The 27,475-nt window shown below is 50.0% G+C and overlaps 8 protein-coding genes across 8 annotated transcripts; 4 read left to right on the top strand and 4 right to left on the bottom strand.

The window, feature by feature from the left end:
* Nucleotides 1-1,199: 1,199 nt before the first annotated feature.
* TGAM01_v208536 (hypothetical protein) lies at nucleotides 1,200-2,221 on the bottom strand (the record flags this gene model as incomplete). Its single annotated transcript, XM_018806684.1, has 2 exons — nucleotides 1,200-1,291; nucleotides 1,411-2,221. 2 exons carry the CDS (start codon nucleotides 2,219-2,221, stop codon nucleotides 1,200-1,202), a joined length of 903 nt encoding a protein of 300 aa, XP_018660154.1.
* A 3,397-nt stretch (nucleotides 2,222-5,618) lies between these two features.
* On the top strand, nucleotides 5,619-8,814 carry TGAM01_v208535 (H+-transporting ATPase; the record flags this gene model as incomplete). Its single annotated transcript, XM_018806683.2, has 3 exons — nucleotides 5,619-6,078; nucleotides 6,153-6,376; nucleotides 6,457-8,814. 3 exons carry the CDS (start codon nucleotides 5,619-5,621, stop codon nucleotides 8,812-8,814), a joined length of 3,042 nt encoding a protein of 1,013 aa, XP_018660153.2.
* A 2,301-nt stretch (nucleotides 8,815-11,115) lies between these two features.
* TGAM01_v208534 (hypothetical protein) lies at nucleotides 11,116-12,619 on the bottom strand (the record flags this gene model as incomplete). The annotated part of the gene is made up of 5 exons (XM_018806682.1): nucleotides 11,116-11,255; nucleotides 11,336-11,544; nucleotides 11,620-12,059; nucleotides 12,119-12,333; nucleotides 12,409-12,619. 5 exons carry the CDS (start codon nucleotides 12,617-12,619, stop codon nucleotides 11,116-11,118), a joined length of 1,215 nt encoding a protein of 404 aa, XP_018660152.1.
* A 1,651-nt stretch (nucleotides 12,620-14,270) lies between these two features.
* Nucleotides 14,271-14,882, top strand: TGAM01_v208533 (hypothetical protein; the record flags this gene model as incomplete). Its single annotated transcript, XM_018806681.1, has 1 exon — nucleotides 14,271-14,882. One exon carries the CDS (start codon nucleotides 14,271-14,273, stop codon nucleotides 14,880-14,882), a length of 612 nt encoding a protein of 203 aa, XP_018660151.1.
* An 816-nt stretch (nucleotides 14,883-15,698) lies between these two features.
* On the top strand, nucleotides 15,699-16,267 carry TGAM01_v208532 (alpha-L-rhamnosidase A; the record flags this gene model as incomplete). The annotated part of the gene is made up of 2 exons (XM_024550356.1): nucleotides 15,699-15,720; nucleotides 15,795-16,267. 2 exons carry the CDS (start codon nucleotides 15,699-15,701, stop codon nucleotides 16,265-16,267), a joined length of 495 nt encoding a protein of 164 aa, XP_024404911.1.
* Nucleotides 16,268-18,345: 2,078 nt separating this feature from the next.
* Nucleotides 18,346-20,397, bottom strand: TGAM01_v208531 (hypothetical protein; the record flags this gene model as incomplete). The annotated part of the gene is made up of 7 exons (XM_018806679.1): nucleotides 18,346-18,453; nucleotides 18,523-18,734; nucleotides 18,800-19,226; nucleotides 19,305-19,573; nucleotides 19,719-19,937; nucleotides 20,019-20,170; nucleotides 20,231-20,397. 7 exons carry the CDS (start codon nucleotides 20,395-20,397, stop codon nucleotides 18,346-18,348), a joined length of 1,554 nt encoding a protein of 517 aa, XP_018660149.1.
* Nucleotides 20,398-23,603: 3,206 nt separating this feature from the next.
* Nucleotides 23,604-24,723, bottom strand: TGAM01_v208530 (hypothetical protein; the record flags this gene model as incomplete). Its single annotated transcript, XM_018806678.1, has 3 exons — nucleotides 23,604-24,269; nucleotides 24,344-24,606; nucleotides 24,660-24,723. 3 exons carry the CDS (start codon nucleotides 24,721-24,723, stop codon nucleotides 23,604-23,606), a joined length of 993 nt encoding a protein of 330 aa, XP_018660148.1.
* Nucleotides 24,724-26,495: 1,772 nt separating this feature from the next.
* On the top strand, nucleotides 26,496-27,368 carry TGAM01_v208529 (alcohol dehydrogenase; the record flags this gene model as incomplete). Its single annotated transcript, XM_018806677.2, has 1 exon — nucleotides 26,496-27,368. The coding sequence occupies one exon, from the start codon at nucleotides 26,496-26,498 to the stop codon at nucleotides 27,366-27,368; it is 873 nt and encodes a 290-aa protein (XP_018660147.2).
* Nucleotides 27,369-27,475: the final 107 nt, after the last annotated feature.

Here is a 27,475-nt window from a genome sequence, read left to right as displayed (position 1 = left end):
CAGGGGGGACCCCCAAGGGCCAGCCAGCCACCCCTTCTTGCTTCACCAGTTTGTCTACTTGTGATTTTTCCTGATTCTGCCTGCTTTGCCCTTCTGGCCACCACCCCCTGCGCGTCAAAAAAAGCCGCGGTCGGAACTAGATTGAACCGGCCGATCTGAGTGTTATTGTGGATACGCGCTGGACCCTGCCTAGCGCCCTGATGCTAACTGCTAAGAGACTGAGCACATTGAAGAGACACCCCCCCTGGTCAGCTCTGCTTTCCTACGATCCCTACTGGGTAGGTACAGCAGTAGGTGCTGGGGTCTTTGGTCTCCGTGGTTTTTTATCGCCTCGCCTGGTGAATCTCCGCGGTCTTTTGGGCTGCTGTTTCTGGGGAATACCTGTCTGTATCAGTTTGTGCCGCTTCGCTTGCACGACGCTTATCGAACTGGCAAGGAGAAGTCGTGATTGTGCCGAGCACGGGGGGTGAAAATGGGCTCCATTGCTGGTAAGCAGGACATGACAGGCGTGGCTTTCTGGAGTTGTCCCGTCATCGGCCCAGGGCTCGTGTTGAATCGAGGAGAAGTCAATCAATCGGTTCGTCCGAGGATCGTGACGCCGAATACTCGCATGGGATGGGCCTAGTGGTGGCGATGGTATTATGTGTGTGTGTCTGTGTGTGTGTGTGCGGTGCGGTGCGCGTAGGAAGAAGTGTGGTAAGTAGTTAGGTAGTACGAGTATCTATGATGTAGCAACCCCAGCTTTCAGTGTCATTCGAATAAGCTGAGTGGAAGCGCGCAAATCAATCAGCGGTGCCAAGGTAGCTCTAACAGCTCGAGAGCCTCTCGTGTGTCTGTCCTGCGTGCCATCTTCAATTTCGTCCAGGTAATCAATCCATCATAATGGCTTCATGTTCTTCTCGCTGTGCTGTGCTGGCTTCGCTCTCTGTATGCCTGTGTGCAATGGGCCCCCTTCCACGTCCACCCTCGGCTATCTGAAATTCAAGGCAAGGGATCTGCGCCGCCTAAGACGAGTCTGCTCAAGTACGATTATGTATGTGGTCCGGCCTCTGGGCAACGCCTGTAAATACAGCACTACAATAAGTGATTGGTAGAGAGTAGAAAAAAAGAGTCGTGAATAAATATTAGATGTAGAAATTAACATTATGAGAGCTTCGTTGATTCATGTCCAGAGCAGTTCGTGAAACAGTGGAGGGTCGCTACGCTTCGAGGCGCCGGGTCGGGGTTGGGTTGGACGAAACTAGGCTGGTCATGTACCGCAGGCTGAGGTGTCGTGCTGCAAATCGCTTGACTGGTGAATGTTAGCGCTTTCACAGTCTCAATGACGTGCATGAACGGTGGAGGGTGTAAGTAAGTGAGTATATGAAGAACAAAGACACGGTGGGACATGAAAGAAATGTAAAAGAATACCTCTAGACCGGCCCATGGACGATGGAGGCGAGCTGCGGTGTAATTTCTGCGACTGCTTCCAGAGCCGAGCTGTCCAGCACGTCACCAGCAGATCCAGGTCTTTGTCGTCGAGCAGGCGCAGGAGCTTCAGGCAGGGCACAGTCAACGTGTGTTCAGGCGTGCGAGTCGTGATGTTGTCGCCGTTCGGGGTGTTGCTACTGCTGCTATCTGGACTGCTAATGCCATCCGGCCTACTGCTACTACTTGTAGCATTGTTGTTGTTGTTGTTGCTGTTAGCAGCAGTGTAAGCTGTATATGCGTCCTCCATGGCCACGATGCGGCCGCTGTCGTCCTTCCAGATGACCTGGTGGTGGTTCCGCCAGCGATCGCCAAATCCCACCTTGGCCCTGAAATGGCCCGCCGCCGAGCACGTCGACCAGCCCAGGAGGCCCGGCGAGAGCTTGACGCTCTTGTAGCTGCGGCCGTCCTTGGCCTTGCCGTCTATCACGATGCGCCGCGGCGCATAGAAGTTGACGTAGGCATCGCGGAAGAGGTAAATGTCGTCGTGGCGGGTGCGCAGCCGGCCGTTGGCATCGTCGCCTCTGCCATTGCCCGCCAGCCGGTATTTCACCTTTTTGACAATGTAAGTCAACGATGTGGCCTGCAACGGCGCCGCGCTCAGCTCATAGTAGACGAGCGCCGGGTTGGTGGCCGAGAAGATGGAGCGGCCGTCGAGCGCAAGAGACAGCAGTTCGCCAATGGGCAATTGGACTCGCGGGCCATGGCTGGACACCTCTTCATATGGCGGAGGAGCGTGTTCTCGCAGCCGCATGGTGGAATCGATTCAATTGCTCTCAGGTTGCTTCGCCGGAGCTGCTACGGAGCTTGTGGAAGCTCTTGCGCTTCTGCGACTCGTAGCGTATACAGGGACTTTCCTAGTAGAGCAGTAGCACGACTCCATCCAGCCGCGATTTACACGCATATCGAGCCTACGAGTCTTTTTTTTTCCTTTCTTTTTTTTTTTTTTTGCCGCACCGGCGCTGATATGCCGGCATTGAGCTACACGAGGCACCTTGAGCCTGACTCCCGTCACTTACACGTCGGGCGCGCCGTTTGAGGGCCATTCCAGCGCCACTCAGGCTGCTCTGCGCTGCTCCTACAGGCTCACGGCTATGACGGAATTCAAGCGGCCAAGGCGGCTACCGGAGCAAAATTGCGACCGGCCCGATCAGGGTACGTACCGAGGCAAACTCCTAACCTAGAATCCTTCTAGTGCCGAACAGCTCACAAGTTCTGCATGTATCGCAGAGTCCATCGGTACTTTGAGTCTCGTACCTCGTTGGAAGAATGTCCCTGGAAATTGGTGGAGCCTTCGACTCCGTACTAACCTGGGGACCCAACTTCGAAGCTACGGGCGGTACGTACTGCTACCTAGAATTCTGGGCCCCCCCCGTTGTCCTTCTTTTTGATTTTTTTTCTCTCCAGCCCGTCGCGTGAGCGCAGACGCAACGCCTGTAGCATCGCGATTGCGGGCGAAAATGCGGTCTAAAAACCCATCGCCGCCTGGAGACGGGTCCCCACGGCCTTCCTGGTCTGCCTCGTGTCCCCCTTTCACGCTTCCACGCCCTTGGCGATCGCCAATTGCATGTTCTTCGCTCTCCGCGCGACCTTGGCCCTGCAGGCAAGGCAAGGCAGGCAAGCAAGCCGGCCAAATCGCCCAAATCGCCAAGCGGCCCTTTGTGATCGGATGGAAGCGCTAGAAAAATGCAGCGAAGCAGCCAAGTTTGCGGGGCAACGGAGCTAGGCCGGAAATGGGGCGGGCCTGCACATGGCCAATGACGTCGGTGTGGGGCCCAGGCGAGGCATATCCGCGCAAAACTGCAGCAAGAGCGAAGGAGGCAGTCGCGTTTGATAAGCACGCATGCTGGTTAGGTCGGCAGGCAGGCAGGCAGGCAGGCACGAGGCAAGCTCAGCTCCAGCTCAGCTCCGGGGGAAGGCACGGCCAAAGGGCGAAGGGGGAAAAAGGGCAAGACCAGGCAAAGCAAGGCAAGGGAGAGGCTGGAAAGGCGAGAAAGGCGCAAAAATAGCAGCAGCGGCAGCATGGCAAAGAGCGGCTGAAATGCAGAATGACATAGCTTCGACTACCGTAGCTGACTAGGTCGCCGTCGCGGGCGTAGGCTGCATCAGGAAACAAACGAGGGCAACCCGTTTCTACCTATTACAACAGAGTTCAGGAGGGCAAGAGGGCAAGCCAGCGCCCGGATTAAGCGTTTACATCTACCGGCATTGCCTGAGCTGGGGAGGGGGACCCAAAAGGCGATCCCGGGACGCACCGAGGAGGGGGCCGGCGAATTGGATCGAGAGGAAGGCGATACTGTACAGGCTGTATGGATTGGAAGAGCGAAGCACGAGCGGGATGCGGATGCGGGATTGCTGGCTGGCAATCGGCTCAGGCAGGCCGTTCGAACAGACAGTCACTCACCGAGGGAGACTGAAGAAGGGGGAGGCAAAAACTGGGAAATGATAGGGGGCCAGGAGCAGGACCTGGCGACTGCATCTCCGAGGTTAGAATGCGTAGAATTTGTAGGTACTGTATGCGCGATTTGGGATCTGCGATGCTGCCGTACTGTACAAGAACTGCTGCCGGGTAGGATGATTACATGCTCTACTACTGTATGAGGAATGAGGTATGGCATTGCTGCATTGCGGCAGATCAAGAAGAGACAATCAATCAATAAGACGCAGACCGGCCAAGCCATCCGAGCAGACTCAACGGCAGCTTCGTCATTGGCTCTCTTGCCCATCACACGTATGATTTAGGTATGCTGCCGTTCACTAAAACACAGCTAAATTCAGCGTCCGACGTCGCTGGGACGTACAAACTGCGTTTCGCGAAGCTTTTTTTCTTTCTTATTCTGTGCTTGCCGTGTCATTCAATACGCGCTTTGATTACATGTATTTACCTAGGTAGTCTACTGGGTGGGCATATGCTAGCACTACGGAGTAGACCGTTTGAAACAGCCTCTTGATTAAAATCAACACCGTCAAAAAGAGGGATTTAGAAAAAAAAAAAAAAAGGGACCCCAAGATACGACCGGTCGCGAGACTGACACTGACACAGACACAGACATAGTTGCCGGCATGGACGAGCATCAATCCGGTCAGTGAGAGTGCGCAAATATCATCGCGCATTATCATCTTCTCCCCTACCTATAGACATATGTGCACAGCTAGACTGCTTGTAGCTGCAGCAGGTATTATGATGCGCTGTTCTCTATGTCGATGCGGGTAAGCGCGCAATGGGCAAGGAAATTGGAGCCCAGTAAAAAAGATTACCCATGATTTTGATGCGGGATTTCCTTCGTACAGGTTTCTGCCTCTCCTCGAACCGGCTGTCCCGGGATTCGACGTGCTGATTCTGGGGGACCCGCCGCCTGAGAGAGCAGACGAGACACAGACGAGAGGGAAAAAAAAAAACGAGCTCTAGGCCCCCAGAGAGAGCGAATAATGGATTCCCAGCTACTCCGGGCGCACAGGCTTTTCCTTGCCTCGAAGCAGTCTAGAGGCGTCTGGCTATGATGCTTGGGGGTTAAGTCGGATATCGGCATCGGTCGACAGGTTCGGTTGCGCCGGGACCTGACCAGTCGTATCCACCGCCGCCAGAACCCTTTCGGCGCCGCTCTTTTGCAGCGAAAGGGCCAGGATCACTCGGCCCTTGGGGGGGGGGAGGTACAAGCCAGGCGGCCTGGACGAGGTACTGCGCGGCACGACGCTACAAGGAGCCGTCCAAAGGCCTGACCGTGCTCTGGAAGCGGTCTAGCCCGGGCCATGGTGGACGACAATCTGCCGTCGGTCTTCGCTGGCCGATGGGGGGCGTGTACTTGGCTGGGACTGGGACTAGTTGGACCTACTAGGACTAGCAGGCGTGGGAGTGTGGGCAGAGCTGGAATTGGGATGGGATGGATGGATGGGGACTCGCGACTTTTTTCTGGCGTCTCATCGAAGGATGGGTTAGTGTCGTAGCAGTAGTATACAGAAAGAGAGAGAGAAAAAAAAAAAGGAACCACGGCAATGGGTGGACTGGGGGGGTCCGGACGCTGGAATAAATATCTCTGGCAAGCCGCCTTGGTGGATGAATTTTCTTTCCTCCTTCCTGCCCAGTTGCGACTTGTTGCGTCCTTTCAATTGCCAGTTTCGCGGCGGCTTCGAGAGCGCAATCTCTTCCAACAATGTCAGTCTTCCATCGACGAAAGGGCGAGGCCGAGGGGGACGTTGAGGCCGGTGATCGTGAGGATCACTCTGGCAGCACCGTCGCTCCCCCCGAGCCTCAGGCCCATTCCCATCACCAGGCCCAGCCCCAGGAGAACCTACCCGAGTACGCTGCCCTGGAGCGCTACATCTCCACCTACCGTGAGGGCTCGCGCATGGGCGGCGACGACAACCAGAAGAAGCGCCGCAACGTCAAGTGGTGGCAGTTTTGGCGGTCGACTGACTCCGGTCTGCTCGACGATGCCGAGCCGGCCAAGAGGGTTGTGCCCGAGGCTTGGCTGGACACGGACATTCGCACTGGTATTCGTATCAACGAGGTCGACGAGAGGAGAAAGTGGTCTGGCTGGAACGAGCTGAGCGCCGAGAAGGAGAATATGTTTGTCAAGTTTCTTGGTTTCTTTACTGGTCCTATTCTATATGGTGAGTCTTTTTACTTGTTTCCAATTGGTTCATTCCAATGGCTGGAAAATCAATGTAAACTAACAATCTCTCAGTCATGGAGGTTGCCGCCCTGTTGGCTGTCGGTCTGGGTGACTGGATCGATTTCGGTGTCATCTGTGGTATCTTGCTGCTCAACGCTTTCGTCGCCTTCTACCAGGAAAAGTCCGCTGCCGATGTCGTCGCCTCTCTCAAGGGAGACATTGCCATGCGATGCACTGTTGTCCGTGACGGCCAGGAGCAGAACATTCTCGCCCGTGAAATCGTTCCCGGTGACATTGTAAGTCTACTACTACTACTACTACAACTAACACGCCATCCGCTGTCTCTACTTCATCAGCTAACCCAATCCTTTCCCAGCTCATCATCCAAGAAGGTGACACCGTTGCCGCTGATGTTCTCCTGATTTGCGACTACACTCGTCCTGAGGACTTCGAGGTCTTCAAGCAGCTCCGCGCTGAAGGCAAGCTCGGCAGCAGTGACGACGAGGCTGAGGAAGACGAAAAGGAACATGAGGAGAGCGTTCTGGTCTCCCACCGCGCCACTTCTCTTGTTGCCGTCGACCAGTCCGCCATCACTGGTGAGTCCCTCGCCGTCGACAAGTACCTCGGAGATGTTGCCTACTACACCACCGGCTGCAAGCGTGGAAAGGCCTATGCCATTGTCACCGCCACTGCCCACGACTCCTTTGTCGGTAAGACTGCCGACCTGGTTCAGGGCGCCAAGGACCAGGGTCACTTCAAGGCTGTCATGAACAACATTGGTACTTCTCTGCTCGTCCTCGTCATGTTCTGGATTCTCGCTGCCTGGATTGGCGGTTTCTTCCACCACCTCAAGATTGCCGAGCCCGGCTCCCAGAACCTGCTCCACTACGCCCTTGTGCTGCTCATTGTTGGTGTTCCCGTCGGTCTGCCCGTCGTCACCACCACCACCCTGGCTGTCGGCGCTGCCTACCTCGCCAAGCAGAAGGCCATTGTCCAGAAGCTCACTGCCATCGAGTCCCTTGCCGGTGTCGATATCCTCTGCTCTGACAAGACCGGTACTCTCACTGCCAACAAGCTCTCCATCCGTGACCCCTACGTCGTTGAGGGCCAGGATGTCAACTGGATGATGGCCGTTGCCGCTCTCGCTTCTTCCCACAACCTCAAGACCCTCGACCCCATTGACAAGGTCACCATCCTGACCCTCAAGCGCTACCCCAAGGCCCGTGAGGTCCTTCAGCAGGGCTGGGTCACCGACAAGTTCACCCCCTTCGACCCCGTCTCCAAGCGAATCACCGCTGAGTGCCGTCTCGGCAAGGACAAGTTCATCTGCGCCAAGGGTGCCCCCAAGGCCATTCTCAAGCTGGCCAACCCCGCCGAGCCCCTCGCCTCTCTCTACCGCGAGAAGGATCGTGAGTTTGCCCGCCGTGGTTTCCGATCTCTGGGTGTCTGCTACAAGAAGAACGACGAGGACTGGGTTCTGCTTGGTCTCCTGTCCATGTTCGACCCCCCCCGTGAGGATACCGCCCAGACCATTCTCGAGGCTGCCCAGCTCGGTGTTCCCGTCAAGATGTTGACTGGTGACGCCATTGCCATTGCCAAGGAGACCTGCAAGATGCTTGCCCTCGGAACCAAGGTCTACAACTCTGAGAAGCTCATCGGCGGTGGTCTCGGCGGCGCTGTCGCCCACGACTTTGTCGAGCGTGCTGACGGTTTCGCCGAGGTCTTCCCCGAGCACAAGTACCGTGTCGTCGAGATGCTCCAGCAGCGTGGCCACTTGACTGCCATGACTGGTGATGGTGTCAACGACGCTCCCTCTCTGAAGAAGGCCGACTGTGGTATCGCCGTCGAGGGTTCCACCGAGGCTGCCCAGGCTGCCGCTGATATCGTCTTCCTTGCCCCCGGTCTGTCCACCATCGTCCTTGCCATCAAGACCTCTCGCCAGATCTTCCAGCGCATGAAGGCCTACGTCCAGTACCGTATTGCTCTGTGTCTCCACCTTGAGATCTACCTGACCCTGTCCATGATCATCATCAACGAGACCATCCGTGTCGACCTGATTGTCTTCCTTGCCCTGTTTGCCGATTTGGCCACCGTCGCCGTCGCCTACGACAATGCCCACTACGAGCCCCGTCCCGTCGAGTGGCAGCTGCCCAAGATCTGGGTCATCTCCGTCGTCCTCGGAATATTGCTTGCCCTCGGTACCTGGGTCCTCCGTGGAACCATGTACCTGCCCAACGGCGGTATCATCCAGAACTTTGGCTCTGTCCAGGAGATTCTCTTCCTCGAGGTTGCTCTTACTGAGAACTGGCTGATCTTTGTTACCCGTGGTGGCCGCACCTGGCCCTCTTGGCAGCTCGTCGGCGCCATTCTCGGTGTCGACATCATGGCCACTCTCTTCGCCCTCTTCGGTTGGTTGTCTGGTGCTCCTGAGCTCGACAACCCCGTCGACCTTGCCAAGCAGCGTCACGATGGTTGGACCGACATTGTCACCGTTGTCATTGTCTGGCTTTACTCTTTCGGTGTCACCATCTTCATTGCCATCATCTACTTCATCCTCAACCAGATCCCCTGGCTCAACGACCTCGGCCGCAAGGACCGCAAGCGCAAGGACACCATTGTCGAGAACGTCCTCACTGCTCTCCAGAAGCTCGCCATTGAGCACGAGAGAGACGAGGCGACGGGTGTTGACCGTTACCTCCTTGCCGACAAGGCTATTGATAACGAGGATGAGTAAACTGGGAGTTTTAATGTCGTGGATGTTCAAGGCCTAATTTAGGAAAGAGAGTTGCTTTTTTATGTTTGTGTATACCCAAACCGCAATAATTTTAATATGGTCACAAAAACAGAACTGCTACTACTCGCCTACAAAAAAGCGCTTAATCTATATATGGTGAACTGGGGAAGAGAAAGGTTGGTCTAGAGAGGACCAAAGTTTTCTTTTTTTTACAATTGAGGGAAGAGCGGGAGCAAGCTTAACATGTGGTATTTTTTTCAATTTGTTTTGGTCAATCGCCTCTGCAAAGAAACAAGTTCACGTTTTTGCTACCAAAGTCAAAGATGGGGGGAGACACGAACTTGCAATAGAGAAGAGTTCTCCAGCCCGGTGGATGCATTGTTAACCTTTTGATTCCCCCAGTTCGCTAACTTAATTTAAAACTTAGTATAAACCTATATCTAGTTACTATAGACTTTTCATATCTTGCTAATGTGTTATGTTCAAAAATACTTTTACTGTTTCTTGTGCCAATTGCTTGTGATGTTTAAAACTTGGTGTTTACTCTTCTGTTCTTTTTTTCTTCTTTTTTTTTTAGACCACCTTGGAGAGAGTTCTTCCCTTCACTAAACAAGCTTATCCTACACCAACCAACAACACTACTATGAGTCTGGGCACCGGGCTTTCCCACAATTCCTTCTCCAACCGCCAGGCAAATAAATGGCGCAAGCTAAGTAATTTTTTTTTCCTTCAATTTTTTTATTCCATGTTTTGAAACTACGGGCCTACGCCACCGGAGCTCGCGAGCCCACTAGATCGTGCAGAGAGTTTCGGAATCTCGGCTCTAGTATGCTGGCTAAGGATGTTAGTGTGAAGCCTTAATGACCTGCTCTGCTGCTCTAAACTCCGCTTTTTTTTCACCTTTTCACCTTGGGAGGGGGGAAAACATGGAGAGCGTGGTTTTTTAACGTTGTGTCTACAGGTGAAACTGGGCTAGAGGGTAAGTCAGTAGGCGCGAATTGCTATTTGGTGTGTGGTTTTAGTTGTCAAAATTTTTACTCTGCGGTTTCTTGTCGTGATACTACTAGGGTGGATTTCAAGGGTCTTTAGTCTCTCATTTCACGGCCATTTTTTGTTTCTGTGTTTTGCATTACGAAACGAATAGGTAAACGGATCAGCAAACATGCAGATTAACGAAAATGGCGTGTTTGAACATTGGTGGGCGTATTCGGCTCATGTATGTTGGTCGACATATCATGGCTAGGCTATTGTGAGCAAAAAAGCTGAGTCTCGGTGTAGATGTATCAATATCTGGAGGGTGCGGGCTAAGATGGCAGACTCCCCACCATTTCAGTGATTGGGTGGTTGAGCTTTGAGTAAGAGGGAAAAACAAGAGTGATTGACAAGAAAAAGAGTTGAATTGACATTCCTTGGTAACTTACTCTACTCGGGAAGGATGCCGCCTCCGCGCGAACTAGAGCTGCATAAGGGCCATTTGGTGCAAAAACGCCCGTTGGCTTGAAGAACAATTGCAAGAAACAAGCTGTCATTACGTGCTTATGGCGTCTAGGAAAATAGGAAAGTGTTTCATGAACAAGCCCGAGGTAACCTTTTTTTGCTGTAGCCCTCCCGTGTGCGGTTAATGATGTTATTGGATGGAGGGTTGCAAGTATGTTGTTGTTATGCCTCTTCTTGGATTGGCTTTTCCGAGCGCGCCGGTGGTGAGCGGAATGCGCGTGGATTGGCTGCTGCTTGTTAGATGGGCGAGTGCTTAGCTGGGGGGTGTTGACTTTTTTGACTTTCTGAGCTGCGTTTAGGGAGGGGTGGGGACGGCGGTAGTTGATGCTTGGCTACCTTATTGTTGGAGTAGTCAATTCTGATGGTGTTGTTGATGTGACGTTGGGACTTGGGCTTGGTCTGTCGGGAAGCCTCGGTTTGGAGAGGGGGAGTGTGTAGCTGTGATTGAGAAGAGAATGCGGTGGAAGACTTAAAAGCAATGCCTAGGTATGTAGAAACGTATGAAGCTAACGAGCGGGATCGAGTCGAAAGGGAAAGGCGTTGAGAAGCTGGGGTCATCTAAGTAGTTTGCTAGTATATCGATGGGCGTACGGTAGTTTACGTTGTGGCAGGATCACATAGTTCGTATCGTTGTATCAAATCTCCCATTCTATCACTTTCACTTTTTTATCCTGGTAGTCTTTATTTATAAGGCTGCTTTTGGAGACCTTTTCAGACCTATTCATTACTCATTTCACTTTATTGATATGTACTCTACATAAAAAGCTATCACACGTTGTTTTTATCTTGATGCTGTGTACTTGACTACGCAGCGTGGAAGGCAGCAGCCTTCTTCCCGGCCAGCTCCAGGTAGAAGCTTGTGTCGGCGAAGTTGTTGTCGTAGCCCACAAACTTTTGGTTGGTGGGCAGCTGGTTGGTCTTGAGAGATGGCATGATTTGAGTGCCTAGAGATAAAATTGGTCAGTCGACTGTTCTCTTCGGAGATTGAAAGAAGAAGGAAACACAGCTGTGTGTATAAACTCACCTTCGTTGACTTCGTCAAACATGGCACTAAAGATGAAGAGAGGCTTGTTGGCCATGGTGGTAAGAGCATCAGCCTGTGCCGAGTAGAAAGAGCCGTTGTATCGTGGGAAGTAGTCGAATGCTGATGGGTTGTTGCCGCCGTTGAGATGCAAGGCAGAAGTGCCCGGGAAAATAACAGGTGCGTATTGCTTGCCGAGAGACTTCAATAACCTAGTAACAAGACACTGTTAGCTTGCAACGTTCAAATCTGCAGAAAAGATCCCGAGCAGTGGACTTATTACGTACGACGCATCTGGAACCTGTGTGGAAGTGTGGAAGCCTGCGTAGCCGGCATCGCTGTAGCCTCCCACAGTCCAAGGGCTGATGAAGTCTGCCTGCTTATAAGCCTGGACGAAGCCCGTGTTGCCGGTGACATCGCCGGACCACTGCTCAGGCACGCCGAAGCCGACGTACGTGCCGGCATTCTGGAGCTGAGAGGCAATGTTAATGCTGTCGGCGGCAGTGACTTTGAATCCAGAGAAGCCGATGCCAAAGACCATGGTGACTGGCTTGCCGTTTTGGTGGATGTAGGCTGAAGAGCTGGTGTACTTTTTGATGTTTGCGTTGTAGTCGTTTAGCACTGCGGTAGCGACGCTGCCTTGGGATGAGTCGGCGCCGGAGACGTCGTACTCGACGATGAAGCCGAGGCCATATTTCTCAGCCGCTGCTTGGACTTGATTAAGGACCTAGGTTGGTGGTCAGATATTTGAGCCTGCGATTTGCATACAAAACGGCATATGCCCACCGTGATAAAGGACTGGTCGCCGGTAGACCCTAGAAATCTTTGCACAATCACGCCGTCAAGGCCGTACTGCTGCATCCACTTGAAGTGCAGATCGACAACACCCTCGCAAGAGCTGTCGTAGAATTGGGCTGGTTGACCATTTGGCAGCGTGAGCTGAGTGTTGAAGAGGCAGTTGGACGGATACTGGCTGACGTCTGGGATAAAGTCGATTTCAACTATCAATGTGTCAGTCATACAAGGTCTCGGCTATCTGGACGATAAGAGTCGTTGGAAAGAGATGTTTTCCCTACTGTTATTGGGCCCTGGCGTGTTGCCGTCAGCGGACCAGTGGTTGTTTACGCCGGCCCCTGGTTTGCGGAACCAGCCTTGGTAGCCAAAGAGCCATTTGCCTTGGATGGTAGAGGCATCGATGGCTGTGGCTCTGGTAGGGTGTGTGTGCTGTTTGTGCGACGCGGCTGATACCGCAGTGGCGTAGAGCAGCCACGACAGAGTGGCCTTCATGATGATTGATATAGCGGTGCCGGTTTATGAAGAGATGGTATTTCGAAGTGAATCCCGGCGTATACCACTTTGCTTACCATGATCTAAAGCTATAAGGTTGCAGTGCTCTATTTATACAACTATCCTCATATTGATGCGGTAGCCCCTATGAGGAGGTGTCAAACTGAGCTGTGATTACTATCGCCTCTTGTTCTAGTCCCACCGCGGCTCTCGCGCTGCGCGTTGGCATAGAATAGGCAACTCGTACATGCCGATCTTGTCCTATTTGCCTCTGCCAGCCGTCTAGACGTGCAGAAGCATGACACCAAATTCCGATTGCGACTTTGTTGTCTGAATATGTCTATTATCCGTAGGCTCTTGGGCTTAAATTCCGAGTAGTGCCATATCAAAAAGAGCGACCAAATCACACAAAGTAACCTTGCGTAGACAGACTCAGCCAATCGACTGCTAGCTCAGCCGAGATGCGATTTGCTTGTGGATCGATGGTGACAGCTGCTCTTTCAGGCACAGAATGTGGAAACGGCCCGAACGGCAGAGGCTAAAGTAAGGGATGTCCAATGGGGGCGAGTGTTTCATGCAACGTCGCTGTCATTACAGTATCACATTTGAGGATTTGCGATGCTTAATGTTTAGTATGGCTTGGTGGATATGTATATGAGAATGCTGCTGGGATCATGTATAGCAGACATTGTGGTGATGTCTTTTTAATTGGTCGAAGAGCTGCAGGATATATGTATGTACATGTATTGATGCCTTTCCAAAACTGTGCCGTCGGCTTATAGATGCCAGGATTACTACTTCGTTGCTTTTGCCATAAGGATTCTCGTACCACCTCCTGTTTCTCAGCATAGTAACCTCGCTATATCTGACAATTCATACATGTTTGATGATATATGAGCTCAGTTTTTGCCGCCTGCGAGGGAGATTATTTATAGATACAATTTCAGGGCGTCTTCGAACTTTATGCTGCAGGTGATAGTGCCCGATTACTGAGCATCTTGAATGAGAGTAAGTTGTAGTAGTAGTCAGCCCAGCACCAGGTTTGGTTGGGCGCATACTCACGGCAGAAGCGGTGTGCAAACGAGTTCTCCCTACATAAAATGCAAGTTAACAATCAATAGTGTCGCAGTGATAAGTTGCAATAGGCACAGCAGTACGTTGACAAGGAGCGAGCGAGAGAGGCATTGGACGAATATCAACGAATATCAATAGTGCATATGCATGCTAATAAATTATCAGCAATACTCATGCCGAATATAGGTGCTGCGATTCAGCGAGCTGCACAGCTATCCAGGAACACTTTAAATGCTACGCCAAGTAATTCTAGGCTTGGAGCTGCTGCAGCCCTGCTTACACCACCTTTTTCTCAGAAGGGCAAAAAAGCTGTCTTAGCGTGATGGCTGGGAGAAACAAGGTTTCAATCTCGTCCATCTGATTCTGATTGAGCTGTCTCTAGCGCCGGATAGATGATGCTTGTGTAACCGATGATGGGCCTTTTATGTCATAATGAAGCCATATCCTCCAGCCTTATAAGACGTAATAGAGCCCACTGCAACAACTTCTGAATTACAACGAACTAACATATACGTGTTGCACATACATGCCGAATTTCTCATAGTATATATATCAGCAATAATATCCTTCTGCTACAATGCCGACTGCGAATCCGCCATCATTCTTCATTTCACTCCCAGTCGCATCTCTCAACTCCGCTACCGAGTTTTACAAATCTCTCTCATTTACTCCTCTTCCTGATTTTTCCGACGCAAACACCTCTGCCTTCCGTTTCCCCTACAAATCCAATTCTAATATCTGTCTTATGCTACACTCCACATCGCGGTTCGGAGAATTTGTTCGCCATGGCTCAGAGATTATAAATGCGAAGAAGGTTACGGGCGCGATATACACTCTAGGCGTGGCCAGCAGAGACGATGTAGATGGGCTGTTAGAAAAGGCCGAGAGGGGGGGTGGCAAAAAAGATCCATTTACAATGGACGGGTATGGAAAGTCCGTGGGGATATACACCAGGAGCTTTGAGGATCTGGATGGGCATATCTGGGAAGCGACGACGATGCTGGAGAAGAAGAGTGAGAAGAGCAATGAGAAGAGCAGTGAGAAGAGCAGTGTGAAGAGCAGTGACAAGAGCAGTGTGAAGAGCAGTGAAAAGAGCAGTGAGAAGAGCAGCGAGAAGAAGACTGAGAAGAAGCCTGAGAAGAAGCCTGAGAAGAAGAGTGAGAAGAAGAAGGAAAAGGGCGAAGCATAATCCCGGGATGCTAGATGGCAGCTTTTTGTTTTTGACTTGAGCAATGGTGCTAGGTGTCTGGGGGGTTATCATTTCAACTTTTCCGCGAATACTTTGCTGGATTACGTGGGTTGTTACCATCTTGTATTGCTCTTGTGTCCTTCATCTTTATATCAATTTTGTCCTAGTTAGATCTAGGTATACATAATACTTGATATATATAACCATCTCTAGTCGCGAATTGCGCTTCTGGAATGCCTTGTTGGTTACGTAGTCTGCTGAAACGCTAAAAAAGACTGTCCCCGTCTATTGTCCTAGCACACCGATCTCTTGACGGGCCGGTTCTCTACTCTCGGGGTCTTGCAAATATGAGCCGCGATAGCTTGATTGGACTTTGGATCTCGGATCTCATTAACGCGCGTCACGATATTTTTAAGCCACTGGTCAGTTGAAGGCGCGTAGTCTAATACCTAGCTGTCCCTCTCCTTCGGCAGCTAAATCATGAATTAAGCTGGCTAGCATCTCATATATCTTCCTCTAAGCCACTCATAGGGCAACAAATTTCATGCATCCCCGCCCTTTTAATGTCATCTTAGCGTAGGATGATCTATCACCTCAGTTACTAGATATAATATCCGTATTCTCAGAGTCGGCTGCCTATTATGCTGCTTCCTTTCGGCGCTTCGTATCCCATCGCGGGGAACAGATCGCGGATCTGACCCCGCATGTAGATTCAGGACAGGGTTACACTCGGGGCGTAATAACGCGAAATCGCCGATAGGATTGAGAATGTCAATTATGGATGCCTAAAGAAGCCATGTTATTTAAAGCTTCTGGATGATGCTGCGTTGCGGTGTAAGTGAGTGAAACTGAAGCATTGGACCTTGGATTTACAATTGAATTGGTAGCCAAGAGCTGACTTATGAGGCGCAGCCATGGTTTCTAACAGCTTGATTGCGCTTTATACTGGCCTCGTGTTATCAAACGGCGTCCAGTTTGGTGCAGCGGATACGGCTCCAAGCTGGCAAAAACATGTCAGATCGCCTGCTTCCAATACAGTGAAGCCAATTGGAATTATATCGGACAGCACGATTGGCAATGTTTCTAACCCCAATGGCTTGATTGACGGTCAAGAGCCCACAGTGCTGAGCCGCAACACTGAGAGCGACCAGTTGCCAACAATAGTGGTGGATTTTGGACAGAATGTAGTTGGGATTCTAAGCCTGCAGTTCAGCGAATCGCAGAGCCTGTCTACGGGACTGCCGGGTTTGAGATTGGCCTTTTCTGAGACGAAGGAGTATCTCACTGATCGGAGTGATTTCACACGATCAGATAATGCTAGCGGAGTGAGTCTTGGGAAATTGTATACCCCCTTGCCCTCTTCTTTTGATCAGACGGACTGCTAACTAAACTACCGGTATAGAATGAGAAATTGACCAATGGAACAGACCAGGTAAGAAAATCAAGACCGAAATCGTCAAACTGTTAAGAAATCTGGACGCTGATATTTTGCCTATATCATAGGTGGCTGTCAAGAACGGCAATTACACTTGGAACGATCTCCATGGATGCGAAAACGGCACTCAAGTCTGCTCAGATGGGCTTCACGGCTTCCGCTACGTGAAAATCTGGCTGGAAGCATTGGCATCGGATGCGCCGTACACTTCTTCTTTAGGTTCTGTTTCCATTTCGAGCGTGAGCCTTGAATGGTCTGCGTATCTTGGGACGCCGGATACTTTCACCGGATCGTTTGAATGCTCAGACGAGAATCTCACGCAATGGTGGTACGATGGAGTGTATACCGTGGATATGGGAACAGATGTGTTTCTTGCCAATGAGACAGAGCCGAGAAGTGCTTCTAGTCCGACCTTGGAGGGCAAACAAGTACTTTTTGATGGTGCTAAGCGTGATAGAGATCCATATGTTGGGGATCTGGCTGTGTCATCACTTACTTCATACTTGTCTCATGATTTTGCTGAATCATCAATAAATGTGTTGGAAGACTTGGCACAGCATCAGCGTTCTGATGGGTGGATCCCTCCAGCGAGCATGTAAGTCTTTCTCAAAGGTCGCGAATATGACTCGCGGTAAAGAAATTGTCGGCTAACAGTTGGAAACAATAGAAACAATTACGGTCTTCCACTATTTGACTATCCCCTCTGGTGGGTTGTCTGCAGTGTCGACCTTGTAATGTACACCGGCAATACCTCTTATGCGAACACTTACTGGAATACGCTGATTAACGCCCTTGACGGGTATTACGCTTCAAATACGGACAGTGCAACTGGGCTTCTGTATAAAAATGACACCGGCTATGGTGATTATGCGTTTCTGCCCCGGTCAGGGCCCGTAACGTACTACAACGCCTTGTACGTCCATGCGCTATCGTATGCCTCGCAGCTGGCTACCAGCCTAGGCCTCAGTGACGACGCAGAAAGATGGTCTTCTAGGGCTTCATCTGTTGGAAAAGCGCTTCTGAGTCGCAATTTTGACCAGAGCGTTGGTGCGTTCTATGATGGCGGCCCTTGTCCTGGAGCGGCAGCTGGCACATACTGCAATGTTCATGCGCAAGATGGCAACTCTATTGCTATCCTCGCAGGAGTGACAAACGACACTACCTCGGCTCAGATACTGGATTATTGGCAAAATGCGACCTCTCAGGAATATGGAAACACATTCTATGACAGCAGCATCTTGAGCCCTGGCGACGATTTCAATCATCGAGTCTACGCTTTCATCTCCTACTTTGAGATTGCCGCCCGATTTGCCACTCCTGGGCAGGCTTCTTCTGCCTTTGACGAACTCCGAAGACTCTACGGATGGATGGCGAGCCATGATCCTCAGATCACCATGTGGGAGGGCATTGGACCAGGCGGCGCTCCTTACGAGGGTGCATTTACATCCATGGCGCATGGCTGGTCAACGGGAGTAGTTCCGCTGCTGACTGGATACGTCCTTGGAGTGAAGCCCCAGTCTCCTGGATTCAAGACTTGGAGGATTTGTCCCGTGGTAGATGGTGGCGGACTTACATGGGCCAAAGGAGAAGTGCCAACACCGCAAGGGAGTATTGAAGTCTCTTGGGAGAGAGAGGATGCACAAACTGGGGTGGTGTTTACTCTGAATATTGAAACACCTGATGGCTCATCGGGGGTGGTCTGCGTTCCGACTTTGGGGCTGGATAATCCGACGATAAGTGTGGATGGAACAGCTGTTAATGTGACTTCTGACCCGACAACTGGCTGGGCGAGTGTTGATGCTGCTGGAGGAAAGCATGTTTTTACAGTGGAAGCATAACGAGTATATTTTAGATTCTATATATTCTATAACTTTTGGGGTGTCATTCTTGCGAGCAGAAGCATGCTCGGCTTATGTATGAACGGAAAGCGGCTTGGATGCTAATGGTTGATCTATCGAGCAAAAGCCCCATCTTATAGAGCCGCCATTAGATGCGTGAACCTTTTGAGGAACAAAGTGACTTATCACGTTAATCTTGATCTTCTCCTGTTTCTTCAGCGTCCTCATCAACTAGTGTACTGCCCGCAGGTGGGAAACGGGAAAACAGCAAGACTGTCATTCCAATCACTGCAATTGCCTACAAGTTCCATCCAAATTAGCCTCTCATTAACATTGTCCAGCTTGGCTGTCATTTGGCAGAACTTACCGCGTTGCAGAAAAACGTTATGTATGCCTTGCCTACGCCTGCAAGACTCGAAAATACAAACCCAAATAGCCCCTGTGTTGACAATCGGGCAATGTTCTCTACAAGGGTCACGGCGTTGAGGGCATCCGCGCGCTGCGACTCTGAACACATGTCTGTGATGACGCCCTTGGCGGCTGGCGCAGAGCCGGATCCAAAAGGTAAGAGGAATGCAGCTACAAGAGATGGATTAGTATTAGGTAACGTGAGGCGAAGTTGAGTCGATGCCCGATGAGCCTACCCAGATAGATATGCCACCTCTTTGTGGCAAATGCGACCACGGTAGTGAGTGCTCCGTCAACTACGAGACTCCATCGTAGGAAAATGAGATCAAAGCGCCCGACTTCGCGGTGATGCGTCGAGGGAAGCGGTTTAGTTGGCTCAACATCGGTCTGCTCACCGGTAGCTGCATCGAAGTCACCGGGCTCGGTTGGTAATTGGGTATCCGCCGTGGATATGGACGAATCGTCAGAGTCTTCTGGTGCTGGGCTTGAAGTACGCTTCATCAGGTGGCGGCCGAAGTTGATGATGCGCGGGAAGAGCAGGATGAGGAATATGCTTCTCATAAAGGCAAATTCAGACATGAGCCAGCCGTTGTCGGCCTGGTCAAAGTCAAAGGCCGCGGTGGCGTACATTTGGATCAACAGAGGTGCGTAATCCGTTGCCAGCTGGATAGGGGTCTAGTTAGTCCTGAAGAAACACGGCATGAAGTGAAATGAAATAAAATGATAGGCCTTGTTACGTACGACTCCTAGGAATATGCCGGCGCAGAGAATCACTACGCCATAGTGCTTCTTGACACTACCGTTGGCTGAGCGCATGCGCTGCGGCACGAGGATCTTGAGCGGTGCGAAGAAGCCTGCAATGCCTTGCCGACCTGGTTTCTTGTTGCTCATAGACTCTGGCGAGATGTACGGGAGGCCGAAGCGGACGTAGACGCAGGCGATGAGAAACGTGACGCAGGCAAAATCGAAGGGGGCGCGAATATCGATCGCATCGCCAATCATTCCACCAGCTGTGCATCAACCTGTTAGCTGGCTGGATAAGCTATTGAAACCAGAGGGTATACATGCCCAAGTATCCAATGCTTTGCCCAAGCATGATGCTTCCCTGCAATTTCCCAAAGACGACTGTACGCCGAGATGGCTCGACGAGCTCACTGGCGATGATGTTGGTGATGAGAATGTATCCCGCGGGCCCGCCAACAATGGTGAAGAGCTGAGTGCTTTGGATAATCAGCATGCCGGTCCGTTTGCCCGCGATGACTCCCAGGATCTGCGCAAGGACTCGAATCGCAGGCACAAAGGTCTGGATTATGAGAGCGGCGCGAGGGCCAATCTTCTTGACCGTCCATCCGGCGAGGAATAGATTGAGAGTTCCTGAGCGTCACACGCGTGGCTGTCGTCAATTTTACATGAACTCGAGTGGTATAATCTGAGTGAAAAGTCAGAATAACTCACCACATAGCGTCGTGCTCATTCCTAGAATACTGAATTGAGCCGCGGTCCCAGCAGCAATTTCGTCGCGGCTGCATCGCTGACCGGGGCCTTCAAAGGGCGGATGATGGTCGTAATACTCGTCGCATACCATGAGATGGAACACATACATGAGCCTATTCAAATGATGTTAGATCTGACTATTATAAAGTATAGATACAGGCATTGCGACTCACGGGACTTGGGTGTAACTGAAAGCGACGCATATCAGAAACCCGGCCGCTAGGATGCGGTTCTCGACATTGGTGAATATGCCTCTGACCGACGCCCCAAAGCCCTTCTGAGTGGCCAAAGGCGCGTCTTTACGGCCCGGAAGCAGTGGCGTAGTTTCACTGGTTGCCATTCTGAGCCCGCAGCACCTTTTGAGCCCTTTGAGAACTGCGGCTCTGCTTTGTCGCGTGCGCGGTGTAGAATGAAGCAAAGTAATGGGCTCGGAAGCCTTGTCTCTTTGTCCCGTTTCGTTCGGCGAACTGCAGCCGGCCTGTTAGTGGATCGCTGATATCCAAATGGCGAATGGAGGCTGCTGATTGCGCGAGTCCCCCGGAGTCGGAAAGCCGAGCGCTTGGAAGGGCAGCTTTTCGGCAGATTGCGGGCCTTTACAGCGGGGAGGAGTTTCCAGCGATTACCAATGCATATGCAGGTGTCTTTGACGAACTGATGGCATTGGTCTTAGTCAGATGAAGTAGTATTGGCTGTGTGTTTTTATGTTTTGAATGTAAAAGATGTCAGATTTGAGATGGGCAAGCTTTGTTGAAGACATAGTCTCTACGTGCCTTGCATTTACACACAGTCTCTCATACATGATTGTGAGCTCACCTATGAACATGCCTGCTTCGCGCGCTACCTACCTAATAGATCTCCAATATGTATTGCAGGACATCCATGTTCGCCATCTAGTGAAACGTCAAAAGTACTGCCTGTGAGTCCCGTACTGAAACAGAGATCTCTCCCTTGTCATCAGGGCGAAGCACACTCTCGTACTGTTTCGCCACCTTCACGGGCTTTCCCTCAGCCAGGCCATAATCGTAACTAATTCCAGCGACCGTAATATTTGTTTCCGATAATGCACCTGGAGCTGTCATCACTTCCACAGTAGCATATTTAATGCCGCTTCGGCCAGTGCTCAGAGTAAAGGTCGTGCTTGGTGCTGCTTCGGCTTCGGCTTCGGTTTGGCTACTGCTCGGGTTCCATTCGTGAAGATTCAGCAGGACAACTCGCGCCAGGCGTCCATCTTCGTATGCTGCGTATGCCGAGTAAAAATCACTGTTCAGATCAATGTTGTTGATTCTCGTGTTGGGGTGGCTTCCGATGAATTTGGAAACCATAACATGGCCATAGTAGGGAGGATTGGTTGACGGACCGGTGCCGTTCTGAGAAATCGGCAGCCACGCCCCATAGCGGTAAGCAGTTCCCTGGTGCATGTGCATGCGGTTAACCCCCTGCCAGATTCTGTTAAAAATGCTATTATAGAAATCAGAATTTAGGAGACTCACGAAAGATGCATAATAGAGCTCATAGTCAAGAATGAAGAGGGCTGATCCAAATACGTTGGAGACTCCAAAGGCTCCTTGACCAGAGACGCTATTGGTCTCGCCAAGAGTATATATGCGACCAGCGTTGTGGTTCAAGTTGCAAAGGGATTGATGGATAGTCCCGTTTATTACTACACTTGTGTGATTCATGAGAGTGCCTGCTCTCGTATTTAATATTTTCACCCATATCGTAATTGATCGACTAACCTTGCAGAGACGGATTCTGAGACGTTCCAGATACATATCTGTCTGCAATTCAGTAACCAAGCCACCTCTGAGTTGGCTTCAGCTGAGACCTACCCGTGTTGGGATACCTCTGAGATCCAACCATCTCGATCGTAATTGAACGTGCTATTCCAGATCGTCCAGGGAGAGAAGAACGAGTAAGGCGTTGTGATGTTATAACAGCAAGTTGAAGGAGCAAAAAAACGTAACGGATTGGTCGGCGTTTGGATGCTCTGCGAACGGTTAATCCATTCGTCAACCCAATCCTCCTGGGTCCATGTTGGAGGTCGGAATCCAGACAGGGCGCCGTAATCATTCTCGTTGCCTATTTCGAATAAGTGTAGTCGCTTAGGCGGAATCTGTAGCGACGACTGTTCTACCTCGCCTCTAAGGTTGTCAAGATATGTGGAATCGTTTTTGTAAAAGTTTAGCCCAAAGATGTACTTTGTCCCGTCAATGGCGGTAAAGGCCTCCCAAAAGGTTGGCCCAATCGAAGTATTGCGAGGCTGATCCGAGTTGTATGATGGATCCCAGAAATTGATAATCTGCTCTTTCTGGTCGGGAGAGTATGTGACATGATCTCTGGGGGGCATTTATTAAAACAAGCTGCTGACGTTTGAGATGGATACATACTGAGTATTCCCGCCAACACGGAGAATCTGAGGAACATCTCCATTAAAGGCCCTTAAATTTGCCAATAGATTATTGGTGAATTTGTTCGGATGCGATTTATTTCCTGAGGGAAACTGTGAGTATCATTCTTTAGACGCTATCAGACTGTGTCTGACCATTGAAATCAACGAGAAATGCAAACTCAATGGAGAACGATTGGAAGTCAAGTGAGATTGGCGGACTTGATGATGCTGGAGCCGATCTGGCGACGTTTAAGCGGACTGTTTCGCTCGTAGCGAGAGCGATGAGAGTCGCAATTGACGAGACTACTGAAGCCCGAACCATTTTGTAAATGTTTGGTTGTCTAAATGAGCATTAAATTGAATTGAACCTAATTGAGGTTCGCTTTATGAGGTTCGCTTTTTATTGCTCTATACCCTCATCACACTGCTGGACTACTACAAGCAATCGATAGTTGTTGGGCGTATATGGTACGTTGCTTTTGAGAAGAAGACTAGATCGACGTCATTTATGATTCCATATCTTGTCATTGACGACAAATCCAGAAATTAGCCTAAAAATACGCATCAGTTGAAGTAAGTTGTAAATTCCTGTTTCAACTGAATCGTTACGACGGATCGCGGCAAGGTTACATCCCGACGGATCGGAGGAAAGAGATCTGAGGTATCTAAAGGAAGTACCAATCCTAGCCCTTGTGCAGCGCCCGTCAGGGTCAATTGTACTCTTCAAGAGTCGTAAAAGAACTTCTTTGCTATTTGATCAATAAGTAAATGTACTCGCTCGATATCGCCATGCTATTCTGATACACATAATGATATTTCCTTTTCATGCTTCCTGACTCTCATCAACATCCTACTTGTATGTACGTGAGGTCTTACCCCGCAGATCATCGCTGAAGGAATACAACAAGAATGGTATAAGTAATCAAGAAATCACGGGTAAAAAATATGTAGCTAGTTAAACGAGCCGCCGGAAGGCAGGAAAAATCAGCATAAGTGAGCCGATATGAGTATAATCTTGGGCTATGGAGCATGTTATATCTGCCTTTGATGAGCGGTAGCTTGCATTGAATCCCACTACCCTGTCCTTGAATCCTGTCTTTCGCCCGTTGGCCATGATTCGGTGTGTTGTGCACAGCTATAGCATATTCGGCTTTCTCTTAACGAAAGTATGGCTTGCAGACCGGCTTAGCCACTTCCCATCCCTTGTCAAAAGCTGCAACCAGCTCATCTGGAAGAGGTCCCTTTTGCAAACTTGTCAAGTTCTCCTTCAGCTGCTGAACGCTACTGGCCCCTATGATCACGGCGTCGCCATATTGGTACTTCATTAAGCTGTGATAAAGAGACCATCTAAGGGCTGCCTCAACAGTGCTGATGCGCAGCTCGGCCGCCACTGGTCTCACAATATCCAGGGCCTTGAAGTAAGTCTCGTTCCAGTATCTTTGTCGGTAATTAGCACCCTGCTCATGCGAGGGATCAAACCGACTGCCTTGTTCGTGTTCTTTATAATCCAGCTTATACTTGTCAGTGAGCATTCCGCCCGCCAAGGGGTTAAACTGATAGAATGCGATGCCGTAGTATCTCAGACAAGGGAACAACTCTGGTTCCACGCCTCGATGGAGGGCGTTGTATACGCCTTGGTAGACATCGGGCTTCTTCCACCCATTTCGAATGCAGAGTTCGCATATCTGAGCCGTTTCCCAGGCTGAGTAGTTGCTGATTCCTAGACGTTTGAAGTAGCCTTCTTCGTACAGCTTGTTTACTTCGCGAAGAGTATCCTCGTATGGTGTATTATGATCAGGCGCGTGCAAGTACCACATATCAACCTAATCAACGTTTAGTTCGGAAATGGCTCACCCCATAAATATACAAGTCATATGCTTCTCTCCTTTCAACTCACATTCTCAGTTCCAAGAGCCTTCATGCTCTCCAAGAGACCTTGTCGAACACCCGCGGCCGTGTGATTATACTTGCCGCTGGCAGGCGATAGTTTGGTGTCCATAACAATGCCTCTTTTTTGCCAATCCAGCTGTCTGAGGTACTCTTCAGAGCTGCCTCCACCGTATACTCGAGCTGTGTCGACCTCTGAATGGCCGAACTCTTGGAATACATCGAGAATTTCTGCACATTCTTCCAGCGTATGAATTCGAGCTTGATCAGCACCTAAGAAGCTGCAATTAGTATCCATAAGGTTCCTATAGGCTGGGTTTACAAACCTTTCTCTCCAAGGGTCATAGCCCCAAAGACTATCTTTAGTGCTGAGGGGAAATTTGAACCCATCTTTTGTTACGTTTTCTTGGTCCTAGTTTTCCTCTAAATGAAGTGATATAATCTGTATACACCTTTAAACAGTGAGATGTATCACCAACAGCATAACCGCTACGTCGCGAAATCTTCTGAATAGATGGTGGGGTAAATAGGACATGCTCAACCCCGCATTTCAGAATGATGCCATCAACTTTAGCACGATGAAAACAGGGGATGGGGCAAAAATTCGGGTCTTGAGCGGCAATAGCAAGCATTTGCGCCATTTATCGGTAGAATAGAGGCCGTTTGATCGATACTTCATATGAAGATATCTGCTGTTATTCCACCTATTAAAATACTCAAGGATATTTAAAGCTATGATCATGTTTACTAGGGGAAAGAAGCTCTAGGAGAATATATTGATAGTGCTTTTGCTTTTGCTCTTTGGGGAGTATTGAAAGAAAAAAAGTGCCATTGAGATATATTAGAAGCTGTATGGTAAGCGATGCGTTCACAAGACTACTGGACTGTTCTGAAGACGTTTATTCGTGATATAGAGAGTAGGTAAAAGATCTTGGACGATGTGAATAATAAAACGTGCATTACTGCCTAATCAATAAGAGCGATTGAACGAACCAAAGCTGCTGCTGAGCTGTTGCCGTTAAGCATGGATAATATTGCAGGCGTAGACTCACATCTTCTAATATTATATAAGAGTGAGAACCATATCTCACGAATCTGGATATTAAAAGCTCTCTTCATGCCCATATTTGCTTTAAAAAGCTCTCAGACCAAGCATTGTAGATTACATTATCCTACATCGTTGGCGCCCGTATATTTAAAATCTGACCCGGCGGCAGGCCTAAACCGGTAATTACAGCTGTTCTGAGATGGGCTACTGTTAGCGTGCCACCGCTAAGACGTCAATGGTTGACGTCTCTAACAGGAGGACGGCCTCTTTGAATTGTGTTCCATTCGATTTGCAGAATTTTCATATATGTCAACAAGTAGTCTGCTTATGAATGATTCTCTCGTTTGAACAAAATGTCCTGTTTGATAGGAAGATGAAATTGTCGCGGTTTTACTGTTAAGTCCGATACACGCTTTTCCGAAATCGCCCCGCTAAAACCCACCTGACAATTTGTATTTGTCTGAAAAGACAATTCTCAAGACAGTAATTAATAACTTTTGTATGTAAGGTCGCGTTTGCTATGTAAGGGATATTATAAATTAGACTCTGTACCATCTGAAACTGTATTATTGATGGTCAGAATACAGGGCCTGGATCATCATGGGCTCTTATGATGAATTATTAATGTCATGGTTGAATAACATCAAATTATTGCTAGTGGGCGGGCTTTACATAAAGAAGGTTTGCTCTGCGAATCAAGACAGAAACCCAACAGTCTATCAAAAGTTCCATATAAAACTCGACCCAAGCCTCAATCTCAAAAATATCCACATATTCATTGACTGCAGCTCATCCATATCAAGGACACAAGATGGCGCTCGAAATCCCCAAATCTGTATATCAATGGAACGTCACTGAGGGAGAAGGATTTGAATCCTTGAAATACTCGGAACAGCCTCTTCCTCAATTAGGAGATAGCCATGTGTTAGTGAAATGTAAGCTTAATTATAAAGATCCCGCGTATTTACATGTCGCATTCTAACCGACTTATACAGTAGAAGCGGCATCTCTCAACGTGAGTTAACTCCCACTAGCATGGTGATCATTACCGCTAACCAGAGCATTGATGTCCTAGTATCGCGATCTTATGATAGTACAAGGGAAATCCACACACATGGTTATCCCGAACGTCATCCCAGGATCTGACGGGGCTGGAACCGTCGTCGCAGTTGGCAAGCATGTCCGCCGCTTCACACCAGGCGATAGAGTTGTCACAGCGTTCTTCCAAGACTTCGTTGGCGGACGTTTCCAGCCTGCTACAGCCGCTTCGATGCTCGGAGGGGCTCTTGATGGCACGCTTCGCACCTATGGAGCCTTCAATGAGCAGGGGTTGGTGCGAGTCCCATCAAATTTGAGCTTCCTGGAGGCGTCAACGCTGAGTTGTGCTGGATTGACTGCTTGGAGCGCTCTCTTCGGGCTTTCTGATTACAAACTGAGCGCTGGTCAATGGGTGCTGACTCAAGGCACCGGAGGAGTCAGCGTTTTTGCACTGCAGTTTGCCAAAGCAGTCGGCGCAAGAGTCATTGCTACTACGGGCTCTAGCGACAAGGTGAAGTTCTTGAAGGATCTCGGAGCTGATCACGTTATCAACTACAAAGAGGACTCCGAATGGGGCGCCACAGCTAAAGCGTTGACCGGAGGCGTTGGCGTTGACCAAGTTGTTGAAGTTTCTGGCCCGCTGTCCATGGCGCAGAGTTTGAACGCTATCAAGGTAGATGCAGTCATCAACATTGTTGGCTACCTGGGAGGTTCTGAGGGCAACCAGCCCGGCTTCTCGGACAGTTTCAAGTATAGGTGTATAGTGCGGCCTATTGCTGTGGGATCAAGAGTCATGTTGGAAGATTTGTGTCGCGCAGTCGAGGCCAATCCGGAGAAGCTCCGACCGGTTATTGATTCCAAGACGTTTCGTCTGAATCAGCTCAAGGAGGCATGTGAGTATCAGTGGTCGGGAAAGCACAAGGGAAAGGTGTGTATCGAGATTTCTTGACGAGATCGATATAGAAGATGAATGAGGCATCTGGTGATTGTGGCCTTGGATTTGGGGTAATAATGATTTACACCCCACGTAAATAAAGCACCCTTTCACGCATTCTA

Source organism: Trichoderma gamsii (genome assembly GCF_001481775.2).
Source record: "Trichoderma gamsii strain T6085 chromosome Unknown Scaffold_36.2, whole genome shotgun sequence".
NCBI lineage: Eukaryota > Fungi > Ascomycota > Sordariomycetes > Hypocreales > Hypocreaceae > Trichoderma > Trichoderma gamsii.
This window is presented reverse-complemented; position numbering and strand designations above follow the sequence as displayed.